Genomic DNA, 26,510 nt, shown 5'->3' with positions numbered 1-26,510 from the left:
TTATTCATGAGAGACAGAGACAGAGAGAGAGAGAGGCAGAGACACAGGCAGAGACACAGGCAGAGGGAGAAGCAGGCTCCGTTCAGGGAACCCAACGTGGGACTTGATCCTGGGACTCCAGGATCACGCCCTGGACCGAAGGCAGGAGCCAAACCACTGAGCCACCCAGGGATCCCCCCACTTTTAATTCTGAGGTTTATTGTTTTCAACGGCCTCCAGGTGCACACATTATAAAATCATTCAGGTTAATATGGCAAAGAAATCTTGCCATGATCAGGCTCTGATGGAATCCAAATCTTCCTGTCCCTTTTACTATCATGCTACTCTGGTCATAACAAACTCTTTGCCAAGATATTTCACACATTTTGGCCTCTACTTTTACTGCTCAGTTTTCCTGTTAAGAATGTTTCCCTAACCTGCTTGTATTATGACAAATCACTTATCTTCATAACTCAGTTCAAGAACCATGCCTTCTATAAGCATTTCCAAATCATCCTATCTAGATAAAAATTACCATTTCTTCCACCTTTTCCTGGGTCAATGTCCAAGCTTTAACTAAGGCACTTCTAAGTATCCACTCTACTTCTTATGTGTTTTTCTCACCCTTTTATACTCCAAGCAACTTGAAGACAATATACATATCTTATTGGTCCCTGTAATTTTAGTCCAGACACAGATGAATGAATAAAAAAAGCTGCTTCATTGTAGTGATATATGCAACTTTTGCTCCCATCTGAATTGCAAATTAATTGAAAGCATAAACTACATGTTCCCAAGTTCTCAGAATTGTTTTTGCATATATATGTATTCATGTTTTCCACTCTGCTTTCCTAGGGGACAACAAATTACTTCTCACAACTTAAAGTTTTATGCTAGCCTCCTGAAAAACAATAAAAAACAATAACCAACTATTTTGCTACTACAAAAAAAGAAATATTAAATATATTTCACACATTCAGAAAGAACAAATAAATAGCAAATGTTGCCTTAATTTAGAGTAAACTTGTGTACTGATTTTCTAATAGTTTTTAAGTTTTCATGTTCCTTCATTAGTGACACATGTTTTTTCATAGTCAAATTGGTTAGTATACAAGCAAATATTCTATAAATATCTGTAACTAATGAATCAACATGATAATCACATTTGTGTTATAATTAAGAATTTTCCTATATTTATGAATTTTCCAGGTGTATTAAATTAAAAATTTAGTTTTAAAGTTAAGCTAAATGTGATATCTATATGTTTTATGTAAATAAATTAAATGAGAGCAAATTAAACATATAGATGAATTTTGACAACGTAACAATTTTCCTGTATATGAAGGTACCAAATTGTAAGTTAAATTTAATTAAAACTAAATGTGATAGTTACAAACTTTAAGCAAATAAAATTAGTTAAATCATAGAAATAAACAAATATATGAATTTTAACAATACAGCAATTTCCCATCTTATAGTTGCTACCTTGAAACAAAAGAGAAAATCATTTATAGCAATATTCTAAAATCTTCCTTAAATTGACTTTCTCATATATTAAATGAACAACGATTTTGAATAATGTATACATACCGAAGGATGGTCAGGGTGCTTGGTATCCGAGAAAAAATAGAAAATAAAATCGTAGAGAAGATAAAAGCAACAAACAAAGGTAATTTATAGCACTTTGTATCACATGTCCCAGGTCTAGCATCAATAAAATCACCTTGATCATCTGAGGTTGTTAATCCTTCTTGAATGCAAGAACAATTGTAGTATGCCTACGAAAATGAAGATAAGAAAACAATCTTGTAGAAATATAAAGCAAAAACTCGTTATTGTAAAATAAAACAAAATCAACAACTGCAGGGACACGAGCTAGCTTTATTAGTCAATATTCTTACATTAAATCCGCCATTCATTATTTAGAAATGAAATATTAATGATAAACCCTAAGTTTTTGATGTAACAAAATATGTTTATGTGTTACTAGAGTGACTTAGGATAAATTCTATTAATTAAAAAAATTTCACCAAAAATATTTACATTCAATTGCACAAATAATTGTTAGAGAGTAGAATAAATTGAGGACAATTAAGATAATGAATAAAGTGGATTTTTAGCTGGGATTGGAAAAATGGACAGTTACCCAACTGTAGAAGGTGTTAGAATCATGAGATGATGACAGGGCTGTTATCTATTAGGCAGAGTAGGCACAATGCATAGGGCTCATAATACTTTAAGGGCCCCCTAAAATGTTTTAGTTTTAGTGTCTCCTAAAATTAAAGGAAAAATGAATATGATAATAATTAATCCAGCTGGATCAACTTGTTTTCATAACAAAGAAGTTCTATACTAATTTTTTTTAAGTGAGGAAAAGGGCTTACAATGGCAAAAGAATCTAAAGCCAATTACAGTCACAATGCAGCTCCAAATGAAAATTTTGGGTTGTTCTTGTAGGGTTGATAAATCAAAGAAGATGAATAAGTAATATTTTCTAAGAAGAACTAAACAGAGTTTAGAGATATAGAGACCAGTTAGCAACTTATTAATCTACTGAAACTATTCTAACTTTAAAAAAAATAATAAACTCGACAGAAATATGGTACTAGGTTACTAGTTAAAGGATAAGAAGAAATGGAGATGACTTGAATTTGAATGATTCATAAAATCGTGATCCAAAAATCATGTCTGCTTCTTTGAGGTAGTTGTTATGTGATTACTGGATCTATTAAATAACAAATGGAAATATTCAAATATCCGAATTGCACTTAATTAATTCCACCATAGTCTTTTTAGTATCTATGTGCCAAACACCATTCTAAGTGCTAGGAAAGCACAGTAAGCAATACAATAGAAATCCCTGACATCATGTCAATAACTCAGATAAAACAGGTAATTTAAGAAAAACACTTTATAATGAAACACATGGTGACAAATACTTTGGGAAGAAAATTAATGAAAAATAGAGGGATTATAGAAGTAACTTTAGCATGATCTGGGAATGCCTCAGGGATACAGTGATATTTGAGCAGAGATTAGAAGAAGGCAAGGAAGTGAGCCATGTGGTTATCTGAAAGAAGTATATTCCAGGTAGGAAAAAAAAAAACAGAAATTGAAAAGCCATGGGATTAGAGGTTGCTTGATAAGCTCAAAGAAAAAAGCTCCCCATTTTTCTGATTTTCTACTAGGATTTCTTATTATCTTAATCCATCCAGAAGCTAAGGAAGCTCTCATCCCCTTGTTCAGTCTCCTTGAACAATGAGGACTGTAGAGAACAGTGCCAAGTGGACCTGGAGGTCAGACAAAAGATAAATGCACAATAAATGGTTGCAGACAATAGAAACTAGGCTGACCCAGGGGGAAATGAAAATATGAAGAAGGTTTAGTGAGCAAATGGTAGAATTACAAGATATAAGGCCCAGGAAGGGTTGAAAGACAGTGGAGTTATACTCTATAATATAATCAAAATGCCAAAAATTACCTTAATATGAAATAGTAAAATATATTCAATTCAAATAATAAACAAGAAGGTAGATCTAACTCACTATATCAATAAGTACAATAAATTTATATAGCTAAAAACTCCAATTAAAAGAGATTAGCAGATAGGCACCTAGGTGGCTCAGTTGGTTAAGCGTCCAACTCTTGATTTCACAAGAAATTGAAATTGGTGGCTCAGGTTATGGTCTCAGGGTCATGAGATGGAAAACCTTGTCAGATTCCTCACTCAGTGGGGAGCTGCTTGAGATTTTCTCCCCCTCTTCCCGTGCCCCTTCCCCCACTTGCACATGCTCTCTTTCACAAGAAATTGAATTGAATTCTTTTCTCTCTCTCAATAAATAAGTACATCTGTTTAAAAAGAGAGATCAATAGAATTGAAGAAAAAGCAAAACCATATTACATGCTGGCTACAAGAAACACTTCAAATGTTAGTCACAAATAGTTGGAACATAAAATGATAGAAATAAGATAACACATGGAAACAGCAAGAGAAAGCTAAAGTGACTATTTAAAATATAGATGTTAAGACAAAACTATTAGCACAGATGGAAAAAGACACTTTATAAAGATAAAAGGAACTCAGCAATAAGATATGACAATTATCAATGTGTATACACATAATGGCCTAAAAATACATGAAGCTGAAATGAAGAGAAATAGACAACTGTAAAATTTTATTGGGAGATAAAATAATTGGCTTATGATTAAGAAAAAACCAAGTAAGACTCCTAGATGATCCACATATTGCACCTAAAAGCAAGAACTTTAAAATAGTGATGATTAATAATTTCCAAGAAATAGAAGGGAAAAGGGACAAAATATTTTAAATGATGTGGAATTTCACCATGGGTTTGGATCCTACAAAAATATAAATGTTAGAACTGAAAAACACGTTGAATAGACAGTGGAAAAGCCTCTTTGTAGTTGTTGTGAGGCAGAAGTCTAAGATGCCACCTAAGATTTCCACTCTCTCTTCCATAAGCCTGCATGATTCTGAGGACTATGAAATGATGAAATTTTCTCCCCTTACTAAATTATGTTATATCCAGATGACTTTACAAAAGAGAAGCTAAGAGGACACCTGGGTTGCTCAGTGGTTGAGCAATGATGGCCTTTGGCTCAGTGTGTGATCCTGGAGTTCCAGGATCCAGAGGAGCCTGCTTCTCTTTCTGCCTATGTCTCTGCCTCTCTGTGTCTCTCATGAATAAATAAAATCTTAAAAAAAAAAAAAAAGAAAGAAAGAAAGAAAGAAAGAAAGAAAGAAAGAAAGAGAAGCTAAATGTCACCTAACTAGGTGAGCCTTAAAAGGTATTTCATTTTTTTCTGAAATTAGAGATTCAAAGCATGTGGCCTACTAGTGATTATCTGCTACCAGCCTTGAAGACAGAGGGAGCCCTGCAGTAAAGAATGGGAGTGGCCTTTAAGAGCTAAAATTGGTCTTTGGCTGACAGGTAGGTTCCTTGCTAGGAAACACAGATCTCATTTTTTTACAGCCCAAAGCAACTGAATGGCCAAATAACCCCAATGAACTTGGAAGATTCTTCCCCAGAGCCTCCAGAAAAAAGCACAATGCAGCCAACTCCCTGACTTCAGCATGTGACACTCAACAGAGGACCCAGTCATGGTGTCTGGGCTCATGACCTTAGAACTGTGAAATACAGGGATCCCTGGGTGGCGCAGCGGTTTAGCGCCTGCCTTTGGCCCAGGGCGCGATCCTGGAGACCCGGGATCGAATCCCATGTCGGGCTCCCAGTGCATGGAGCCTGCTTCTCCCTCTGCCTATGTCTCTGCCTCTCTCTCTCTCTCTCTGTGTGACTATTATAAATAAATAAAATTAAAAATAAAAAGAACTGTGAAATACATAAAATTATTTAAAGACACTAATCCTGTGGTAATTTGTTAGGTAGCAATAGTAAACTAATATGTGGTTACCCACCCCCCTTCAAAAAAGAGAAGAGTAAATGAGAAACAACAGCTGAGAATTTTCAAATAGATACACAAAAATCTACAGACTAAAGATGTCCTGTGAAAACCAAGAAAAATAAATGTAATGAAAATCCAATCTAGGCCTATCAAAGTAAAACTGCTGAAAACTAAGAACAAAGAGAAAAATCTTAAGAGCCACCAAGCAGTAAGAGATGTAAGGCAATCAAATGGCGTCTTTTACATGCCGGGGTGGCAGGGTTGAGGGTGGATAGGTCACTGTCAATATAGAATTCCAGGCCCACTGACATAGTTTTTTCCAAAAATGAAGGTGAAATATGGTTCTTCAGGAAAATAGAAAATAATGTCATATGAAAACATAGAAATGCAAGGAAATGAAGAAATCTAAGTGTGTATTGCCTTTAAAAAACAATAATAGTACATGTCATTTAAAATACATGAAGAGGGATCCCTGGGTGGCGCAGTGGTTTGGCGCCTGCCTTTGGCCCAGGGCACGATCCTGGGGACCCGGGATCGAATCCCACATCAGGCTCCCAGTGCATGGAGCCTGCTTCTCCCTCTGCCTGTGTCTCTGCCTCTCTCTCTCTCTCTCTCTCTCTCTCTCTGTGACTATCATAAATAAATAAAAATTTAAAAAATTAAAAAAAATAAAAAATAAAATAAATAAAAAAAATAAAATACATGAAGAAATACAACATATGGTAAAAACAACACAAAGGTGAGGAGTACATGAAATTAAAATATTTTAAGGATGTGTCAATGGAAGGAGACCTTGAAGCCTGGCTTCTTACAATCCTTAATGTGTTATGTGAGATTAATATCCCCTTCCACAGATAATTAGAGTGAGTCTCCTATTGTAATAGGGCAACCTCTGGAAAATCACCATGATCCTATGATTTTATATGAAGTCTCTATCAGCTGGAAATGGATTAGTCTCAATGACAAAATCATGAAGAAAAGCCCAAGATTTCTTTGTTATCTATATTAAGGAAATTGGAAGATCTCTGGTAGCACAGATAGGAAAAATGCATGTGGGTCTCAATGAGGCAAAACTCCCCAGGAATATTATCAATACAAAGAACAGATAGCAATTTTCAGCTTTCAAAAAGCTCTAATTTTCTATAGAAACTATTTTTTCTAATTTTCTATAGAAACTAAGAGTAGAGAGTTTCTAAGAGTAGAAACTTAGAAATCTTCAGAGATACAATATTTTCTACCACTCAAACTTTCACATTAAGTGTAATTGAAGAGCATCCATTTCTGATCCCTTTGACTCTGATGTTTTAAATATAAACATTTAATTAGAATTATTTCAGAGCAAAAAAATTCTTTTAACTAGGCTCTACCTTCGGGGTGAAGCTCAACACAGGGCATGAACTCACAATCCTGAGATAGAGACCTGAGCTTGATTAAGAGTGGGACTGTTAACCTACTGAGCCACCCAGCTGCCTCTTAATCAGAATTGTTTCCAAGTTGACATATTTTCATTGAAAAAAATATTTTGGTGCCACTTAAAAGGAAGAAGCTAGGAGTGCTAGGGTGGCTCAGTCGGTTAAGTGTCTGCCTTCGGTTCAGCTCATGATCCCAGGATCCTGGGATGGAACCCAGTGTTGGAGCCCTCTGTCGGATTCACTGCTCAGGAGAGATTCTGCTTCTCCCTCTCCCTCTACTATTCCCTTCCCCCTGCTTGGGCTCTCTTGCTCTCCCTGTCAAATAAATAAAATCCTTAAAATTAAAAAAAAAAAAAAAAAAGGAAGATGCTGAAGTTATAGTGCTTTATTTAGCCAAAAGCAGATTAAGACATAAGAAAATTAACATGAAGTCAAATAAGAGTAGTCAACTGTATCTGACAAAATAAGAAAATTTGTCTGGAAGTTGGTAAAAGGGAAATAAAGAATTCTGAAGGTTATGGCCAACATATGAGCAAATATGGGAATTTTAAACTGAGTCCTCATAGATACAAACGACAAAAGACAAAGAGGGGTAAGTCATTCAATTGTAAGTCATTTGTATTGCTGTTTTCTATGTGTAGTGTCATGTCACCTGCACATTGTGAAAATTTTACTTCCTCCTTAACAATTTGGGTGACTTTTATTTCTTTTCCTTGTCTGATTGCTGTGGCTGAACTTCCAGTACTATGCTGAATACAAGTGGTGGAAGTGGATATCTTTGTCTTGTTCTTGATCTTAGGGGGAAAGCTTTCAGTTTTCCCCTTTGAATATGATGCTAGCTGTGGGTTTTTCATATATGGCCTTTATTATGTTGAGCTATGTTCACTTTAAATCTACTTTGTTGAGGGTTTTTTTTTTTTATCATGAATGGACATTGTACTCTGTCAAATGTTTTTCTCCATCTATTGAGATGATCATATGGTTTTTAACCTTTCTCTTATTGATGTGATGTATCACATTGAAGTGTGAATACTGAATCACCTTTGCAACCCAGCAATAAATCCCAGTTGATTGTAGTGAATGATTTTTGTAATGTTTTGTTGTGTTTGATTTACCAATATTTTGTTCAGGATTTTTGCTTCTGTGTTCATCAGAGATAATAGCCTATTGGACTGACTCACTCTCTGTCTCTCTCTTTCTCTCTCTCGGTAGTATTTTTATCTGGTTTTGGTATCAGGGTAATGTTGTACACATAGAACGAATCTGGAAGATTTCCTTCCTCTTGTTTTTCAGAAAAGTTTGCGAAGAATGGGCATTCACCCTTCTGTAAATTAGTAGAATTCACTGATGGAGTCATCTGGTCCTGGTCTTTTGTTTCTTGGAAGTTTCTTTTTTTTTCCTAGTTTTTATTTAAGTTGCAGTTAGTTAACATACAGTGTAATATTTGTTTCAGGTGTAGAATTTAGTGATTCAATACTTACATACAATGCCCAGTGCTGATTACAAGTGCCTTTCTTATCCCCATCACCTACCCAACCCATCCCCCTGCCCACCTCTCCTCTGGTAACCATCAGTTTGTTCTCCATATAATTACTGATTAGATTGTATTACCAGTAATTGGTCTGTTCTAACTTTGTATTTTTTCCTGACAAGGTTTTGAGAGGTGATATGTTTCTATGAATTTATCCATTTCTTCAAGGTTATCCAATTTGTTGGCCTATAATTTTTATAATATTCTCTTATAACCCTTTGTGGTGTAAAATTTCTTACAATTTCTATGATGTTAGTTGTTATTTCTTTTGTTTCATTTCTGATTTTGAGTCTTCTTTTTTTTGATGACTCTGGATAAAGGTTTATCAATTTTCTTGATCTTTTCAAAAAACTAGTTTCATTGATCTGTTCTGTGGTTTCTTTAATCTCTATTTTATTTATTTCTAATCTTTATAATTTCCTTTCTTCTACTGACTTTGGGTTTTATTCTTTTTCTAGCTCCTTTAGGTGTAAGGTTAGGTTGTTTACTTGGGATTTTTCTTGCTTCTTGAAGTAGGCCTGTGTTGCTATGATCTTCCCTCTTACAACAGTTTTTACTGCATACCAAAGATTTTGGACCATTGTGTTTTCATTTTCATTTGCCTCCATGTAATTTTTTATTTCCTCTTTGATTTCTTGGTTGACTCATTCATTGTTCAGTAGCATATTATTTAATCATCATGTATTTGTATTCTTTCCAGATTTTTTCTTGTAATTGATTTCTAGTTTTACACTGTTGTAGTCAGAAAAGATGCATGGTATGACTTAGGTCTTTTTGAATTTGTCGAGATTGTTTTGTGGCCTAATACATGTTCTATTCTAGAGAATGTTCCAGGATGAAAAGAATGTATATTCTGCTGTTTTATAATGGAATGTTCTGAATATATCTGTTAGGTCTATCTGTTCCAATGTGTCATTTTAGCCCGTGTCCTTTGTTAATTTTTTGTCAGGTCTATCCATTGATTTAAGTGGATGTTAAAGCCCCCTAATATTATTGTATTACTATTGATTTCTGCTTTTATGTCTGTTAATAGTTGCTTTATGTATTTGGGTTCTCACATGTTGAATGCATAAATATTCGCAATTTTTTATGTTCTTGTTGGATTGTTTTATCATTATGTAGTGTCCTTCTTTGTTCCTTGCTATAGTCTTAAAGTATATTTTAAAGTATATTTTTTCTGATATAAACTCTTCCTATCCTAGCTTTCTTTTTGCTCCATTTGCATGACAAATGTTTTCCTATCTCTTCACTTTCAATCTGCATGTGTCTCTGAGGTGAGTCTCTTGTAGGCTACATATTGATGGGTCTTGCTTTCTTAATTCAGTCACCCTATGTCTTTCAATTGGCATTTAGTCTTCCTACAGGTAAAGCAATTATTGATAGGTGTGCCTTTTGTTACTTACTGCCATTTTGTTATCTTTTTTTTAAATAGTTGTTTTTGCAGTTCTCCATTCCTTTCTTCTCTTGCTCTCTTTCTTCTGTGGTTTTTTGGCTATCTTTAGTGATATCCTTTAATTCCTGTCTCTTTTGTTTAGTTTTTTTATTTGTTTGATTAGGTTCATATATAACATCCTATATATATACTCATCAATATTAAGTTGATGGCTAAGTTTGACCTGTTCTAAAAGCATCACATTTGTTTTTCCCCTCCCCCATTTTATGTATATGATACCATATTTTATACCCTTTTATTTGTGAATCCCTTGACTGATTGTTATAGATCTAAGTGGTATTTCACTGCTTTTGTGCTTTAATCTCCATCCTGGTTTTATAAGTGACTAATCTAATACTTTTATTATGTTTTTATTTACCAATGAGTTTTTTCCTTTCATAATTTTCTTACTTACTGAGGCATGTTTTAATGTAGAAGAATTTTTTTCCACTGCCAATTCCCATAAGCCCTTAGTATCATGGCCACATAAGACAAATACTCTTTTTCTGTTCCTTTTTTTTTTTTTTTTTTTTTACTTTATGAGGAAAAAAGCTTTTATAGGGAGCTAGGAGTAAAATGTAAACAGCATCTACAATTTGAACATCTTATTAGAGAGAGAGAATAATAGTGAAATAATAATTACCTTGTGATAATTAAATGTTTTGGATTGTGTACAGCCTGCAAAGCAAGGAGAAAAATATGCAATATTATCTCTTCCACAGACAGCAGAATAAAATGAAGATGAGCATTTACAATGAGAATTGCAAGGAGCTGTCAGGTTTCCCAAGTGTCCTGTTCTGTAAAAAAAAAAAAAAAAAAAAAAAAAAAAAAAAAAAAAGAATTAATGTAATTATACCACAGTATTATACTTATAATGTATATATCAGGATATCAATGAAATCCATAAAAATATGATTATTGAAATAATTTCTTTTTAACAGGTATATTAAGGACTAACTCGATATGTACAATGAACATATACAATCTGAAATTTTTTGATATATGTATACACTTGTGAAATCATCACCACCCATCACCACAATCATGTTAACAAATGATCATCACCTCCAAAATTTCATTGTGCCCCTTTGTAATACCTCTGCCCCTGCTCCCAGCATCTGCTGGTTTCTGTCATAATTCATTAATATGAATTTTAAAGCATTTTATGAAATGGAATCATACAGTATGTACACTGTCTGTCTGGCTTCTTTCATATAGTTATTCTTTATATGATCTTTGTATGGTGATATGTCTCCATGTCTCAGTAAATACTAAGGTGGAGGAATCATACAGTAGGTGTTCATATAACTTTTTGAGAAACTGCCACTTTTCCAATTTGGTTGTGTTATTTTATATTTCCACCAGCAGTGTATAAGGGTTTCAGTCACTTTCAACATTCCTCATCAACACTTAGTATAATGAGTCTTTTTAAATTTAGACATTCTTACAAGGATATAGTAGTTCATATTATGGTTTTTAATATTACCTTCCCTGATGAATAAAGATGTTGGCCATCTTTCCATATGCTTGTTTCTCATCTGTATATATTTGGTTAAATATCTGTTCAAACCTTTTGCCTGCTCTTATTATTTTCTTTTATTAAGCATTTAAATTTCTTTATATATTCTAGAAGCAAGTCCTTCATCAGATTTATGATTTTCTTTTGTTTTAGATTTATGACTTTCAAATATCTTCTCACAATCTCTGGCTTGTTTTTTTCATTCCCTTTAACAGAGACTTTCAAAGAGCAGAAATACTTTACTTTGATGTAGACCAATTAATCAATATATTTCTTTATGGATCATGTATTTGGTACCATATTTAAGAAAACTCAGCTGAACCCAAGTTCACAAAACATTTTCCTATATTCTTGATATTTTATATTTTATATTCAATCTACAATCCATTTTAACTATTTAATGTACTAAATGATATAGACCAAAGTTCATATGTTAACATATAGATATCTAATTGTTCCATCATAGTTTGTTAAAATGACATATGTTCTCTACTAAATTGTATATGCATCCTGTCAAAAATCAATTATCCATTTATATATAGGCCTATTTCTGGACTTTCTATTCTTTACACTGATATATTTGTCTGTATTTACAAAAAATACTATTTTCCTTATTATATTAGCTAAAACTCTTGAAATCAAATTGTGTTGGCCCTCCACTTCTACTCATCAGAATTGCTTTTTTTTTTTTTCTAGGTCCTTTGTATATCATATGAGTTTAAGTTACTTATATAATATCTAAAAGAGAAAGCCTGTTGGGATTTTTTACTGTGATCACATTGAATACATACATCAATTTGAGGAGGATTAACTTCTTAATATATTGAGTCTTCCAACTCATAAACATGGGATATCTCTCTAAAAATTTAGGCTTTTAACTTAGCTCAGGAATATTTTTTAGTAATTGTGAATTGGACTATCATATCTGATGTTTATCATTAAGTATTTCTGCTTCTTGATACTACTACTAATGGCGTTTTTATGTATTATCAATTTCCAGTTATTGGTAGGTAGTATATAAAAACACCATAAATTCTTGTATAATGATCTTTTCTTCTACAGTATTTCTTTTTGCCTAATACTGTTAGAACTGGGGGGGTTTTTTTGACACTAATTTCTGCTTATTTCTAGGTTGTCTGTAGAAATACTCTGAATTCTTGCATATTGACCTTGTGTCCTACAAACTTGCTAAGCTCATTTTTTCAGTTATAGTGGGTTTGGATTTTCCATATAGACAATTGTGTCACCTTCAAATAAATACAATTTTACTTCCAATTTTCTTATTGGGATGACTTTTCTTTCGCTTACAGTATTACAACGGTTAGAATATCCACAATAGTGTTAATATAGAAGTGCTGAAAGTAGATATTCTTATTATACTCCTGGTCATTCAATGTTTCACCATTGTCTTTGCTCAGGCTGCTGTAGCAAAACATCATAGATTGAATTAAACAACAAACGTTTATTTCCCACAGTGTCTGTGTGAGCTCTCTTCCCAGATTGCAGACCATCACCTTCTCTGTGTATCCCCACATGGCAAATTGAGGGAAGTCTTTGGTTTATTCCCCTCTCTTACAAGGACACTAATCTCCATCATTATGGGGAGGTTGGTCTACCTTCATGACCTTATCTACACCTAATGATCTCCTTAATCCTAATCCTACCACAGTGGAGACTAAGACTTCAACATACTATTTTGGTAGGAGGGGAAACATATTCATTCCATAATAATCACTAAGTATAGTGTTAACTATATTTTTCATAGTTCCTTTCCATTCCTAGTTTCCTACTTTATCAGGAATAGATGTTGTACTTTATCATGGGCCTTTTTGGCATCTATTATGATAATGGGCTTTTTTAGTTTATTAATATGGTGGATTATACCAACTGATTTTCAAATATTAAAGCAACCTTGCATTCTTTTTCTTTTTATAATTTTATTTATTTGACAGAGAGAAAGCGAAAAAGAAAGTACAAACAGGGGAAGTGGCAGGCAGAGGGAGAGGGAGGAGCAGGCTCCCCACAGAGCAAGGAGCCCAATGCAGAACTCAATCCCATGACCTGAGCCAAAGGCAGACACTTAAGTGACTGAGCCACCCAGGCGGCCACCTTGCATTCCTTTCATAAGTATTGCTTGATCATAATTTATTTTAATATGGAGGAGGTTTCAATTTGCCAGAATTTTAAGAGTTCTTGTATTTATGTTCATGAGAGAAATAGGTTTATAGTTCTCTTTTCTTATAATGTCTTTGTCCAGGTTTGATGTAAAGATAATGCCAGTTTCATAGAATAAGTTGGAAAGTATGTACTCCCTTTTAATTTTCTAGAAATTGTGCAAAATCAGATATTGTTTAAATATTTGGTTTAGTTCTTCAGTAAAACCATTTGGGCCTGGAACTTTCTTTGTCAGAAACTGTTTAAGTACAAATTTGATTTATTTATTAGAGACATATTATTTTTTTCTTAAATGAGTTTGTGTCTTTTGAGGGATTTCCCTATTTCATGGAAGCTGTCAGATTTATGGGCATAAAATTGTTCATAATATTACCTTACTATCTCTTTAATACTGGTGGAATCTATAAAAATATCACATCAGATCTCTAACTCTTGATATCAGTAGTTTTCTCTATCTAGAGGTTGAACAATTTTATCAATCTCCTCAAAATGTGACCTGATTATAATTCTTCCATGTTTTTTCATCTCAATTTCATTAATTTCTATTCTAATTTCTGTTGTTTCCATCCTTTTACTTACTTTGGGATCATTATACTTTGATGTTTCTAGTTTTTTAAGGTAGAAGCAAGTGTCATTGGATTGATACTTTTTTCTTTTCTGATATTAGGCAATATACATTTTCTCCTAAGTACTGTCTTAGCAACACTCCATAAATTTTGTTACATGTATTTTCATTTTCATTCACTTCAAAATACTTTACAATTTTTCTTTTGAAAAAATTATTTGAACACAAGTTATTTAAAAGTTTGTTATTCAGTTTCCAAATATTTGGGACTTTTCCAGAAATCTTTTTTTATTCATGTAGTTCTAATTTAATTTGATCATGGTCAGAAAATTCCATTATATGATTTAGTCATTTAAATTTATTGATACTTGCTTTACAGAATATGGTTTACTTTGGGTTTCCAGTGCTTTTAAAAAGAAATGTATTCTTCTTTGACAGGTAAAATTTCTACAAATGTCAATCATGTCAAGTTGGCTGTGTTATTCAAATCTTTTGTATGATCACTGAGTTTTTTTGGCCTACTTCTATTATTAAGAAAATCAAAATATCTGATCACATTCAGGAATTTCTATATTTCTACTTGCAGCTTTTGCTTCACATACTTTAAAGCTCATTCATGAGGTTCACAAAGATTAAGACTTGCTTGAATTCTTAATGAATTGACCATTCTAGCATAACATAATCACCTTTTTTATTCCTAATAGTATTTGCTCTCAAATCTACTTGGTATAATATCATACTCCAGCTTTCTTTAGATTTCTGTTAATGTGATACATCTTTCCCCATCCTTTTACATATAATCTACTTGTGTCTATAGTTGAAGACATTTCTTTTATACAACATTGATAGCTGGGTCTTGCTTTTTTTAAAAAATCAAATTATACAATCTCTGCCTTTCAATTGAAATATTACAACATTTACATTTTATGTGATTACTATAATAGGTTTGAATCTATCCTTTCTGTTTTTCTCTTTTTATCCCTTCTTTGTTCTCTTTTTTTTTTTTGCCTAATTTGAGATTAAACAAATGTTTTTGTAAAATTCTATTTTAATTCATGTGTCAGTTGGGCTTATTAATAACTGTGACTGTTATTTTAGTGGTGCTTCAAAGTTTATATTATACATATTTAACTTAACACAATCTACCAATGTGTGATATAATGGCTCTTCAAGTAAATCCATATTATATATTTATCTGTTTTAAACAATTATTTTTAAAGGGATTTAAATAAGAAAAAAATACCTAGATAATTACCATTTCCTTTGGTCTTCTTTGCTTTTTGTAGTTCTTATCTGGTATCATTTTATTTCAGCCAGAAAGACTTTTAGACATTTCATGAGGTATAAGTCTATTGTTCAAATATTATTTACATTTTTAATGTGTAAAATTATTTCTCCATTTTTTTTATTTTTTCATTTTTTATAGACATTCTGACTTGGTACAAAATGTTGTTAATTTTTTTCTTTCAATACTTCTAAAATATTTTCCTACTGTCCTCTTATCTGCATTGTTTCTGATATAAACTATACTCTTAGTCTTATCTTTGGTCATTTGTATATAAAGTATCACCCCACACACACTACTTTTAAGATTTTTTTCTTTACACTTGAGAGATTTATTATGTAGTATGGTGTAATTTTCTTCATGTTTCTTGTTCTGAGGGTTTGCTAGGTTTCCTAGGTCTGTAGGTTTACAGTTTACATGAAGTTTTTAAAATTTTTACATTTCTTCAAATATTTTTCTTTCTCCAAGGCCTCTCCTCTGGAGATTCCAACTATATATATATGGTCAGCCACCTGAAGTTGTCCAACATATTGATGTTTTGTTTTGTTAATTTTCTTGTCTCTGTATTTTCCATTGGATGTTTATTGTTATCGATTTCAAGTTTATTTAATCTTCTGCAAATGTCTGTCATTAATCTCATACGTAGTATTTTTCTCAAACTTCATGGCTTTCATTTCTATATGCTCAATTTGGGTTTTTAAAAATAGCTTTTACTTAACTTTCTGAACATATGGAATACTTATATAATAACTATTAACTCTGGCAATATTAGCATCTACTTGCAGCTTTTGCTTCACACATTCTAAAGCTCATTCATGAGGTTTACAAACATTAAGACTGATCAATTGATTTAGCTTCTTACTCTGAGTTGTATTTTTCTGCTTCTTAAAACATTTTACTGGATATTGAACTTTATAAGTTTCAATCTTGGATGTAGAATATTTTTTTTAAATTTTTTATTTATTTATTCATGAGAAACAGAGAGACAGAGACACAAGCAGAGGAGAAGCCGGTTCCATGCAGGGATCCCAACATGGGACTCGATCCCAGGATCATCCCTGGGCCAAAGGCGGTGCTAAACCGCTGAGCCACCCAGGCTGCCTGAATGTCGAATATTTTTGTATTTTCATGAGTATTTTTAAGCTTTATTCTGTAATGCAGCTAATTTACTTGGAACACTCTAATCTTTTTTAGTTTGATAGCCATATTTGATAGGAAGGGCCAGAGTTTAGAATTAATCATTAACCACTGTTGAGACAAGATCCCTCTGTATACTTTATGTACTGTGATTTTTGAGGTTTCATAGTTTGACGAGAATGGAAATTATTCCCAATCCTGTGTGAATGGTGTATACTATAATTCTAATTCTCTTGATGGATTTAGACTCAATAACTTTCTTCACACATATCCTAGTTACTACTTTGCTGAATACTTGAGGTCTTCTGTATATTTGTCCTCTAGTACACAATCTTGTGAATTCTAGCTGTATTGGTCTCTCAGAACTCTCAGCTCCATTCCCTCAACTCAGAGAACCAGCCAGAATCTGTTTCATTCCCATTCCCTGTGCTTTGATCTTAAAACTGTGGAAGCAGTAAGCTGGAGGAACTGCAGGCTCACCTTGAATGCTTCTCTCATGTACCACTGCCCTTCACTGACTGATTCCAATGTCTTGAAAGCCACCATTTCTATTTTTGTTGAATTTTTGGTTGTTTTGGTAGGAAAGGAAATCTGCTATTCCATCTTGGCTGGAAGTGAAAGCCCAGAACAATTTCCAAATATAAATTTAGAATGAAGCCAAAGGGTCTTATTTTATATTACTAATCATTTGGAAAAGTACCTATAGTTCAAAATCATTTTAGATTATTATATTCTGATTTATAAACTATATATTTGAGCAACTTTAGGTTTACAGAATAATTGAACATAAAGAGAGTTACCATATACCTCTTCTCCCTCTACACACAGTTTCAGCTATTATTAGTAAATTCCTTAGTGTGATATATTTTTTACGATTGATCTTATCATATCAGTTATTACATCAGTATTCCATATGTTCAAAAGGTTAAGCAGAAGATATTTCTAAAAATTCAAATCAAATATGCAATGTTGCCAATAATTTTGCCTTATCCAGAATGTCATATAGATGGAATCATACAATATATAACCTGCAAAATGGCTTCTTTCGTTTAGCAATATATTCATTTAAGCTTCCTCCACATCTTTTTGTGGCTTGATGGCTGATTTCTTTTTATCACTAATAATAGTCTATGTATGGTATACTACAGTTTACCTATACACCTACTGAAGGGTGTGTTGAGTGGTTCAAATTTTAGCCATTATGAATGAAGGTGCTGTCAACATTCACTGACAGGTTTTGTTATTCAGTTCATTTGATTAAATACCTAAAACCACAATTGCTGAATTGCATGGCAAAACTATGTTTAGCTATATAAGAAACTGCCAAAATGTCCAAGTGACTTACCATTTTATATTACTAATTGCCGCAAATGTCTTTGTTACTCCACATACTCACTAGCATTTGGTTTTGTCAGGTTTTTGGATTTCAGACATTTCAATAAATGTTCTGTGGTATCTCATTGTTGTTTTAAGTTGCTGCTCCTTGATGGCCTATAATACTGAACATATTTTCATATGCTTATCAGTATCTGTACAGCTTCCTTAGTGAGGTGTCTGTTTAGACCTTTTGGCCATTTTAATTGGGCTGTTTCTCTATAAATTGATGACTTTTAAGAGTTCTTCAAATATTTTGGATATATACTGTACCAAATATGTATTTTTCTCATGCTCACTTTGGCAGCATATAAACTAAAATATGAATTTTTCTCCCAATTTGGGCATTGACTTTTAATTCTATGAACAGTGTCTTTCACAGAGAAAGGTTTTAATTTTAATAACATTTAACATGTCATTTTTTTTTTTTTTGCACCTGAAATGTCATCACAAAGCCAAGGTTACCTGAATTTTATCCTATGTTATCTTTCCGAAGTTTTTTAGTTTTGTGTTTTATATTCAAGTCTATATCCATTTTTAGTTCATTTTGATTTAATTTTCGTGAAGGCTGAAAGTCTGTTCTGTCTGTAGATTTTTTTCTTTTCTTTCTTTTGTTTTGTTTTTTCATGTGCATATTCATTTTTCTAGCACCATTTCTTGAAAAGACTATCTTGGTTGCAGTCCAAGATGGTGACATAGGTGCCTCCAGAACTCATCTCCTCCCAAGGACACACCAAATCTACAGCCACACAGAGAAATTCCCTCTGAAAGAAATCCAAAAACTAGCTGAGTAAATCCTACACATTGGGCAAATGAGAAAATACCATCACCCACACTGAAATAGATAGGAAAGCTTGAAACACAATTTTACCATAAACCATACCCTAGGCACAGTGCCTAATAATCAGGAAGGACCTCCCAACTAACAACTTCTCCCTAAGGAGTAAAGAGTATGGACACCACATCTAGTGTGCCAACTTTTAAGACTCACACCTGAGTGTTGGGTGCCCAAAAACACTTAGCTCAAAAAACCAACAGGCTTGTATCCAAAAACAGGACTGTAGTAAAGAAGAAACATTTAATGGGCTCTGCAGATTCACCATGGCTATCCTCCCAAGGCTCAACACAGAAAGAGAAGGCAAAACATGTCCATCTGTATCTTTGCCTGAAAGAGGCTATTTGCATACTTTAAAAATCACTACCTGAGGGTCAGACTTCTAATTTAATACATATCCAGGAACTCATCACAATCCTCCCAGGGAAAGAGCCCCTTGATGGTCTGACTCATAACCAACAGGGCTTGCAGAGTTGCATAGTACTGAAACAAACAAAGAAATGGTTCTAAATCAGCTATTCCCACAGGGCTCAGTGCAGAGGGAGCAGGACCTACCAACATTTACAGAACATTGCGTCCATAACAGGAGAATACATATTCTTCTCAAGTACATAGGGAACATTTTCCAGAATAGATCATATAGAAGTCTACAAAATAAGTCTTATTACATGTAAGAAGACTGGAATCATATCAAGCATCTTTTTCAACAATAGTATGGAACTAGAAATCAATGTCAACAAGAAAACTAGAAAATTCACAAATACGTGGAGATTTAAAAACATGCTACTGAACAACCAATAAATCAAAGAAGAAATCATAAAAGAGATTTTAAAAATACTTTGAGATAAATAAGGTGGATATTGAACATACCAAAATCTATGGGATGCAGCAAAGGAAATTCTGAGAGAAGTTCACAGTGATAGATGCCTACATTATGAAAAAGGAAAGATCTCAACTAAATAACCTAACTTTACACTTCAAGGAACTAGGAAAACAACAAACTAAGCCCAAAGTTAATAGGAGGAAGGAAATAACAAAGATCAGAAGAGAAATAAATGAAATAAAGACTAATAAAACAATAGAAAAGATCAATGAAACCAAGAGCTGTTTTTGTTTTGTTCTGTTTTTTTAAGATTTATTAATTCCTGAGAGACAGAGAGAGAGAGAGAGAGAGAGAGAGGCACAGGCAGAGGGAGAAGTAGGCTCCTTGCAGAGAGTCAGATTCAGGACTCGATCCCAGATCCCGGGATCACACCCTGAGCCAAAGGCAGATGCTCAACCACTGAGCCACCCAGGAATCCCAAGAGCTGTTTTTGTTTTTTTTTTTTTTTTTTTTTTTAAGATAAATGAAATAGACAAACTTTCAGCTAAACTTGCCAAGAAAAGAAAAAACAAGAGTCAAACAAATGAATTATGAATGGAAGAGGAGACATCACAAATGACACAACACAAATACAAATCATAAAACATGACTATAAACAATTACATGCCAATGAGTTGTTCTTTCTTGCTTTCATCTTTTCCTCTTTTTTTTTTTTTTGTTTTTGTTTTTTTGTTTTTTGTTTGCTTCCTCTGGGTTTATTTTATGACATTCCATTTTCTCTCATCTGTTAGCATAGCAATTATACTTTTTATTATTTTTTACAGATTTATTCACTTGAGACAGAGAGGGAGAGAATGTGCATGCACAGGGGAGAGGAGCTGTGCAGAGGAAGAGAGAGAACCTCCAAGCAGACTGTCTGCCAAACACAGAGCCCGACAGGAGGCTCAATCCTAGGATTCCGAGATCATGACCTAAGCCAAAGTCAAGAGTCAGACACTCAGTCGACTGAGCTACCCAGGTGTCACAGCAATTATATTTCTTAAAAATGTTTTAGGGGACACCTGGGTGGCTCAGTGGTTGAGCATCTTCCTTTGGCTCAGGGCATGATCCCAGTTCAAGGATTGAGTCCCACTTCGGGCTCCTTGCATGGAAACTGCTTCTCTCTCTGCCTGTGTCTCTGCTTCTCTCTGTGCCTCTCAGTAATAAATAAATAAAATATACTTTTTTAATGTTTTAAGTTTCCCTAGAATTCCCAGAATACAAGCAGGTTAAGTCTGCTTTCAAATAACACTATACCACATCATGGGTAGTGCAGGTACCTCAGAAGAGAGAATTTTCAATTTCTCTCTCATCTTTTATAAGGTTTCTGTTATCCATTTCACTATACAGCAACTATAAACATTTAACATCTTATCACCATTATTATTTTGAACACAAGTTCTCTATTACACCAACTAAAAATAAAAAATGAATAATTATACCTTCATTTATTCATTCTCTGGTGTTCTTTTTTCTTTATATAACTCAAATTTCTAACTCATGTAATTTTTCTTTTTTCTGAAGAACTTTCTTAAACATTTCTTGCAAAGCAGGTTTACAATCCCCATATATTTTTGTTTATCTCAGAGTATCTTTATTTCTACTTCAGTTTTGAAAGACAGTTTGATTGCATACAGCATTCTAGGTTAATGATTTTTTTCAGTCCTTTAAATATTTCATTCCACACTCTTCTTGTTTGTATGGTTTGTAAGATAAGTCTGCAATAAATAATCTTCAATCCTCTACCAGTGAGGTTCTTTCTTCTGGCTTCTTTCAGGATTTTGTCATTATTTTCTGATTCTATAGGTTGAATATGCTATGCCTAGTTGTAATTTTGGGGGTATTTCTCTTTCTTGGTGTTCTCAGAGCTTCCTGGATCTGTAGTTTGGTGCTTGCAAATTTTAGAAAATTCTGTCATTATTACTCACTTCTATTCTCTCTTCTTCTACTTCTAGTGTTTATGTCATATATTTGTTATACCTTTATAATTACGGCACAGTTCTTGCATATTATATTCCAGGCCGGGTTTTTGTTTGTTTGTTTTATTTTGTTTTTTTGTTTTTTCCCTCTTTTTCTCTGTATTTTTCAGTTTGAGAAGTTTCTGCTGATCTATCTTCACAGTCACTGATGCTTTCCTCGGTTCTCTCTAGTCTACTGATGGGCCCATAAAGGGATTCTTCATCTCTCTTAAAGAGTTTTTGCTCCCTTAAACTTACTTTTTTGTTTGTTTTTTCTTAGAATTTTTCTCTTACTTACATTTACCTATTTTTGCTTTCATGTTGTCTACTTTTTTTCCATTGGAGCCCTTAGCGTATTAATCATAGCTATTTTTATATTCCTAGTCGGATCATTCCCAAACCTCTGCTATATCTAAGTTTGGTTCTAATGCTTTCTGTGTTTTTCAGTCCGCATATTTTCTTGCCCTTAGAATACCCTGTACTTTGTGGTTGAAAATCAGACAGTATATATCAGGTTTTAAAAAAAGAGGTAAATAGGCTTTTATGTATGAGGTTTTTATGTTTATCTGTCTAGGAGTTAGGCTGTGTTTAAAGATTGTTGTAGCTATAGGCGACAAAGGCCTCAGTTTCCCATGGTATCCTCATTCCGTCTTCCCAGTTATCTTTGGGTTTCCCTAGAATCTTTTTACTAAATAGAGTGTGCCTTGCAGCTCTCTCAGTTGTGCTTCACTGTTATAAAACTAAATACCTATTGATGTGGTGGTAAAATATTGTTGAGGGAAAGCACTCTAAAATCATATGATTAAATCTTAGATTTTGTGTCTCTTCCACCCCAGTGGGCCTGATCTCTAAGCTGTCAACTTCAGAAGTTTCTTAGCCTTTTTTATCCTATGTGAGAAAGGAAAGTTAGAAAAGAAATGACTTGTCTGATTATCTTCCTTTTTAAAGTTAGATGGGAAAATTCTGGAAAGTAGTTTCCTACAGGATAGGCTTTTGTTACAGACAGCAGACTTCTCTTGGGCATATTTCAAATGGTTATTTTCCCTCTCCTGCCCAAAACACAGGACAATTTTTTCCCCTGCTTCCACTCTGAAAACCTAGTAGAGCACCTGGATGTAAACGACATAAAAGTGTGTGGAGTCCTACAACTGGGTCGCCAGGAGATTTCAACTCTCAAGTTATCCCATGTTCCACCTCCAGTAATTAATCAAGTACTGTTTAATACTCAGTTCCAATGGCTTCTGCTCCCAGTAAACAATTCTATCTATTTGCCTATCTCTCCATTTAGGGGGACAGCACTTTGCCTACTCTGCCTCTGCTCTTAATTTTTTGTTGTTGTTCAACTCTTTTCTTATTGTGAGGATAGGAGTGATGACTTACAAGCTCTTACATATTGGAGTAGAAACCATAAGTCCTACTGTTCTTTATTGTAACTATAAGTCCTACTGTTCTTTATTGTTTTTCACAATACTTAATAATATAAAAACAATCTTAGTATGCAGACCATATAAACACAGGAAACATAGATAGATATGTACCTAAAGTATATATACATACTTACTTTTCTACTTTGAGCTGATATTTTACCACTCTATTTAAATTGTATAAGTCTTATAAACACAGAGGTCCTGTATATAGATATAGATATAGATATAGATCTTTGAAAAACTATACCAATGTTATATTTCTTTGCTTTCAATAGTTACTTATATTTTAAACTTAAGATGAAAAATTAGTCTACTTACTAGTATATTTATTACTTCTTTTACTCTTCCTCTATCCTTCAAGTTTTCCTCTAGGATTGTTTTGCTTCAGACTTAAAAAATACTTAATAATTTCTTTTAGTGCTAATAATAAATTATTAGTTATCCTTCACCTGAGAATATCTTTACTTCATTTATATTCTTAAAGGATATTTTCACTGGATAATAACTTATGAGTCATCAGTTTGTTTTGTTTCATTTTTGTCTTTCAGAATTGTAAAGATATTGTTTTACTCTCTTCTGAACACATGCTTTCTGAAGAGAAATTCACAGTCATTTGTGTTATTGCTCATATCAAAATTGTTTTAACATTCTTACTTGATAATGATGATATCTGGATCCCCCAAGGTCTGTTCTATTATTTGTTTTGTCTCACAATTTTTGGTATTATCTTTTTTTTAGAGTGTTGGGTCTTTCTGCTGCTGGGTAAAGTGCTGGATGACCAAATTCATCTAATTAGTGGCCAAATTAACTCCTGGCTAGGTTACAGTATGTTTGGAATGCCCTCCAACGTCTTAGCCTTATGTCTTAGCCTTAAAGAGATATCAGTTGAGAATACCTAGTGTCCATCATGGTTCCTCTCTTCACTGTATCCTAAACTCACTCTTATCTACAGAGTATCACAATAGTGCTAGAATTTTCCTCTACTTTTTTTAAGATTTCTGCTTGATTTCAGCCTCTTACAAATGTATTCAGCCTCAACAAATGTATTGAGTGAAAACCCAAGAGCGTTGTCTCATTTGTCTCTCTCTCTCTTCTGATATCCTGCTCGACCCTGTTTTCAACTCTAGGTTGACACATCAGTCACAAATGTATGCTGATTTCTTGTCATCTAAGTAGGTGATTTTTGTCCAGACCTTTGCCCAAATTCTCAGCTTCTTGGCTAGTATTGAGAATTAGCAAATATCTTTAAAAGTATCCAACTGCAGAAAGATACTTCTTAAGGGTCTGCCTCATTCCAGAATTTTGGCCTTTGAATTCCTATTTGCCTAAACAATCCTCTGATGCCTTTAGACAGGTCTTTAAACTTGACTCAGTATTTTTATAGTTGATCTCAGTGGGCCTATAGACCTGCCACAAGCTACTCCATTGAAGATAGAACTGAAAATCTTATTCCCCTTACTTATTTTACTTGCTCAGTCCTAAGGTTTTCTATTTGAATTCTGTTCCCCTGTATTAAATATCAATCTCTGCCAAGTTCTTTGAATTTTTGCATGGTTACCTTAAAGGAGACATTACTAATACCATACTTTCAGATGTACTTCATTTCTATTCTTTGATGTCTATAAAAAGGCAGACATACCAATTCAGGAACACAAGGTAAGGCTTTGTATAGATAGTATTGTCTCCTAGTTGTTAGCCACTTTAATACAGAATATTATTTCTAGGTTCTGAACCATTTCAGTGCTTTTTTTTATTAGTACTTTATGAATACATAAGCAACCATATCACAAGCTAACATCATGATATTTCTGCCGTTATTATGAAAGGTGAAAGTATGCTTTATATTTCTTTTACATGTTGAATAATTCCAAGAATGGTATAAACATATTGGGTTACTAGATAAATAATTATTAACTGAGAAATACATTGTTTGTTTAAATGTAAAAAATCAAATATACAAAATAATATTTACCCGTCATAATCTTCATTGATCCCAGCAAGTGGTACTGGATCACAGTGTACAAAAATTACAAACCCAAAGAATATAAGTGATATAACAGATGTAACCATTACAAATCTCATAAGGGCTTTACAAGACATGTGTAACATGGAAGCAATGATACCTCCCAGAAGTTGGCCAAGTGCACCTCCTAGAAGTAAAACAAATCCTAAAAGAAAGGAGGAGGAGGAGAAGAAAACAGTTAAAAAAAATAGTCAGCTAAAGATAGTACAGAAAATTCATATGTTGATGCAATCCCTCTGCTCTAAACAACATAGATTTAAATTAAAAGACAATGAAAATTTAAAGGCATGATAAATACCTCAATGAACCTGAACCTTAAAAGAGGTACTAATTTGGGAATAGGGTTGAAGCTAGAGGCCTAATGGAATGATGGAGAAATTTTGCTCCTTTGTGGTAATGGCATCTAAGATAAACCCAGAACTTAATCCATGCAAAACAGAAGACAAGAACTGTCTTATTCAGAACTATTATTGGATAGCTGCCTGGATTTATAGTTTATAGCAAGAGACATGCCCATGTCTCCATGGCATGGCCCATGATAAGAGTTCAGAAACAGATTCATTACAAAGAATTAAACTAAGCCACCCACTGGTTCTGTGAATGGGTGTACAATATTAGAAATCTCACAACAAAGTGGGATTTCAGAATAGTCATTATGAGAAATAGTTTTCTTTTCAATCAAGCATAAAGGGTTAGATAGAGGCAAGCAGGAGGAGTAAGAGGAGGATGTGGAGGAAAAAGAAATATAATTGGAAAATATTCAATCATATGAAGGTAGCACAGTGAATGCATATATCAATGTAATCTCCTTTGCTCTAAACATAAAGTGGTAGATTTACATAGTAAAATAGCAAAAGAAATATAAGGCAAAAAAAAAGAGTCCTATTAACAGATTAAATTGATATCATTGAGAGTCTATGGGAGACTTGTAAATACTAATTTTAGGATGCTCAAAAAGATAAATGACAGTATAACTTCCATAAAAATGAAAAATAAATAAAAAGTCAAAGGAATTAAATAAGAGCAGATGAACAAAAAACAGTAAATCTAGACATTTAAAAATATAATTGTTAAAATAAAAATGGAAGTCCCAGACCAGAGACATTTGAAAAGCTTATAAATTGGATAAGAACATCATTATTCATCCCCTATGTAATAAAAGAGAGAGAGAGAGAGAGAAACAAAAGAGAATAACCAAAACAAGTAGTTAAAAGACAATGAATATAGTGGAGAATATGGTAAACATGACTCAGTTGAACAAGGTCAAATTCCAAAGTAATAAGCCATGGTGATAATATGCACCCTTGAAAAGATTTGGTGAAAATGTCATTTTACTTCTGTGATCTTCCTTCTAAAATCCATAACCAGGGGCAGCCCTGGTGGCTCAGCAGTTTAGCCCTGCCTTCAGCCCAGGGCCTGATCCTGGACACCCAGGATCCAGTCCCACATCGGGCTCCCTGCAGGGAGCCTACTTCTCCCTCTGCCTCTCTCTCTCTCTCTCTCTCTCTGTCTCTCGTGAATAAATAAATAAAATCTTTTAAAAAAAATCCATAACCAGGGCGCCTGGAAATT

At 33.5% G+C, this 26,510-nt stretch overlaps 1 protein-coding gene across 4 annotated transcripts in view; it reads right to left on the bottom strand.

Annotated features, from left to right (window-relative positions):
• Positions 1 to 26,510, bottom strand: part of SLCO6A1 (solute carrier organic anion transporter family member 6A1) — a 94,614-nt gene that overhangs the window by 20,645 nt on the left and 47,459 nt on the right. For 2 of the 4 annotated variants that reach the window (XM_072789401.1, XM_072789391.1), the window contains 3 exons: positions 24,888 to 25,083; positions 10,422 to 10,575; positions 1,570 to 1,757 (listed from right to left, as the gene is read on the bottom strand). In XM_072789401.1, the coding sequence (XP_072645502.1) occupies positions 1,570 to 1,757; positions 10,422 to 10,575; positions 24,888 to 25,083 (538 nt within the window). The remainder of the gene's footprint in view (positions 1 to 1,569; positions 1,758 to 10,421; positions 10,576 to 24,887; positions 25,084 to 26,510) is intronic. The other 2 variants (XM_072789411.1, XM_072789420.1) reach the window with 2 other exon arrangements.

The sequence above is a fragment of the Canis lupus genome, chromosome 2 (genome assembly GCF_048164855.1).
Source record: "Canis lupus baileyi chromosome 2, mCanLup2.hap1, whole genome shotgun sequence".
Taxonomy (NCBI): Eukaryota; Metazoa; Chordata; class Mammalia; order Carnivora; family Canidae; genus Canis; species Canis lupus.
Note: the sequence above shows the minus strand (reverse complement) of the source record. Positions and strands in the feature narration are given on the sequence as shown.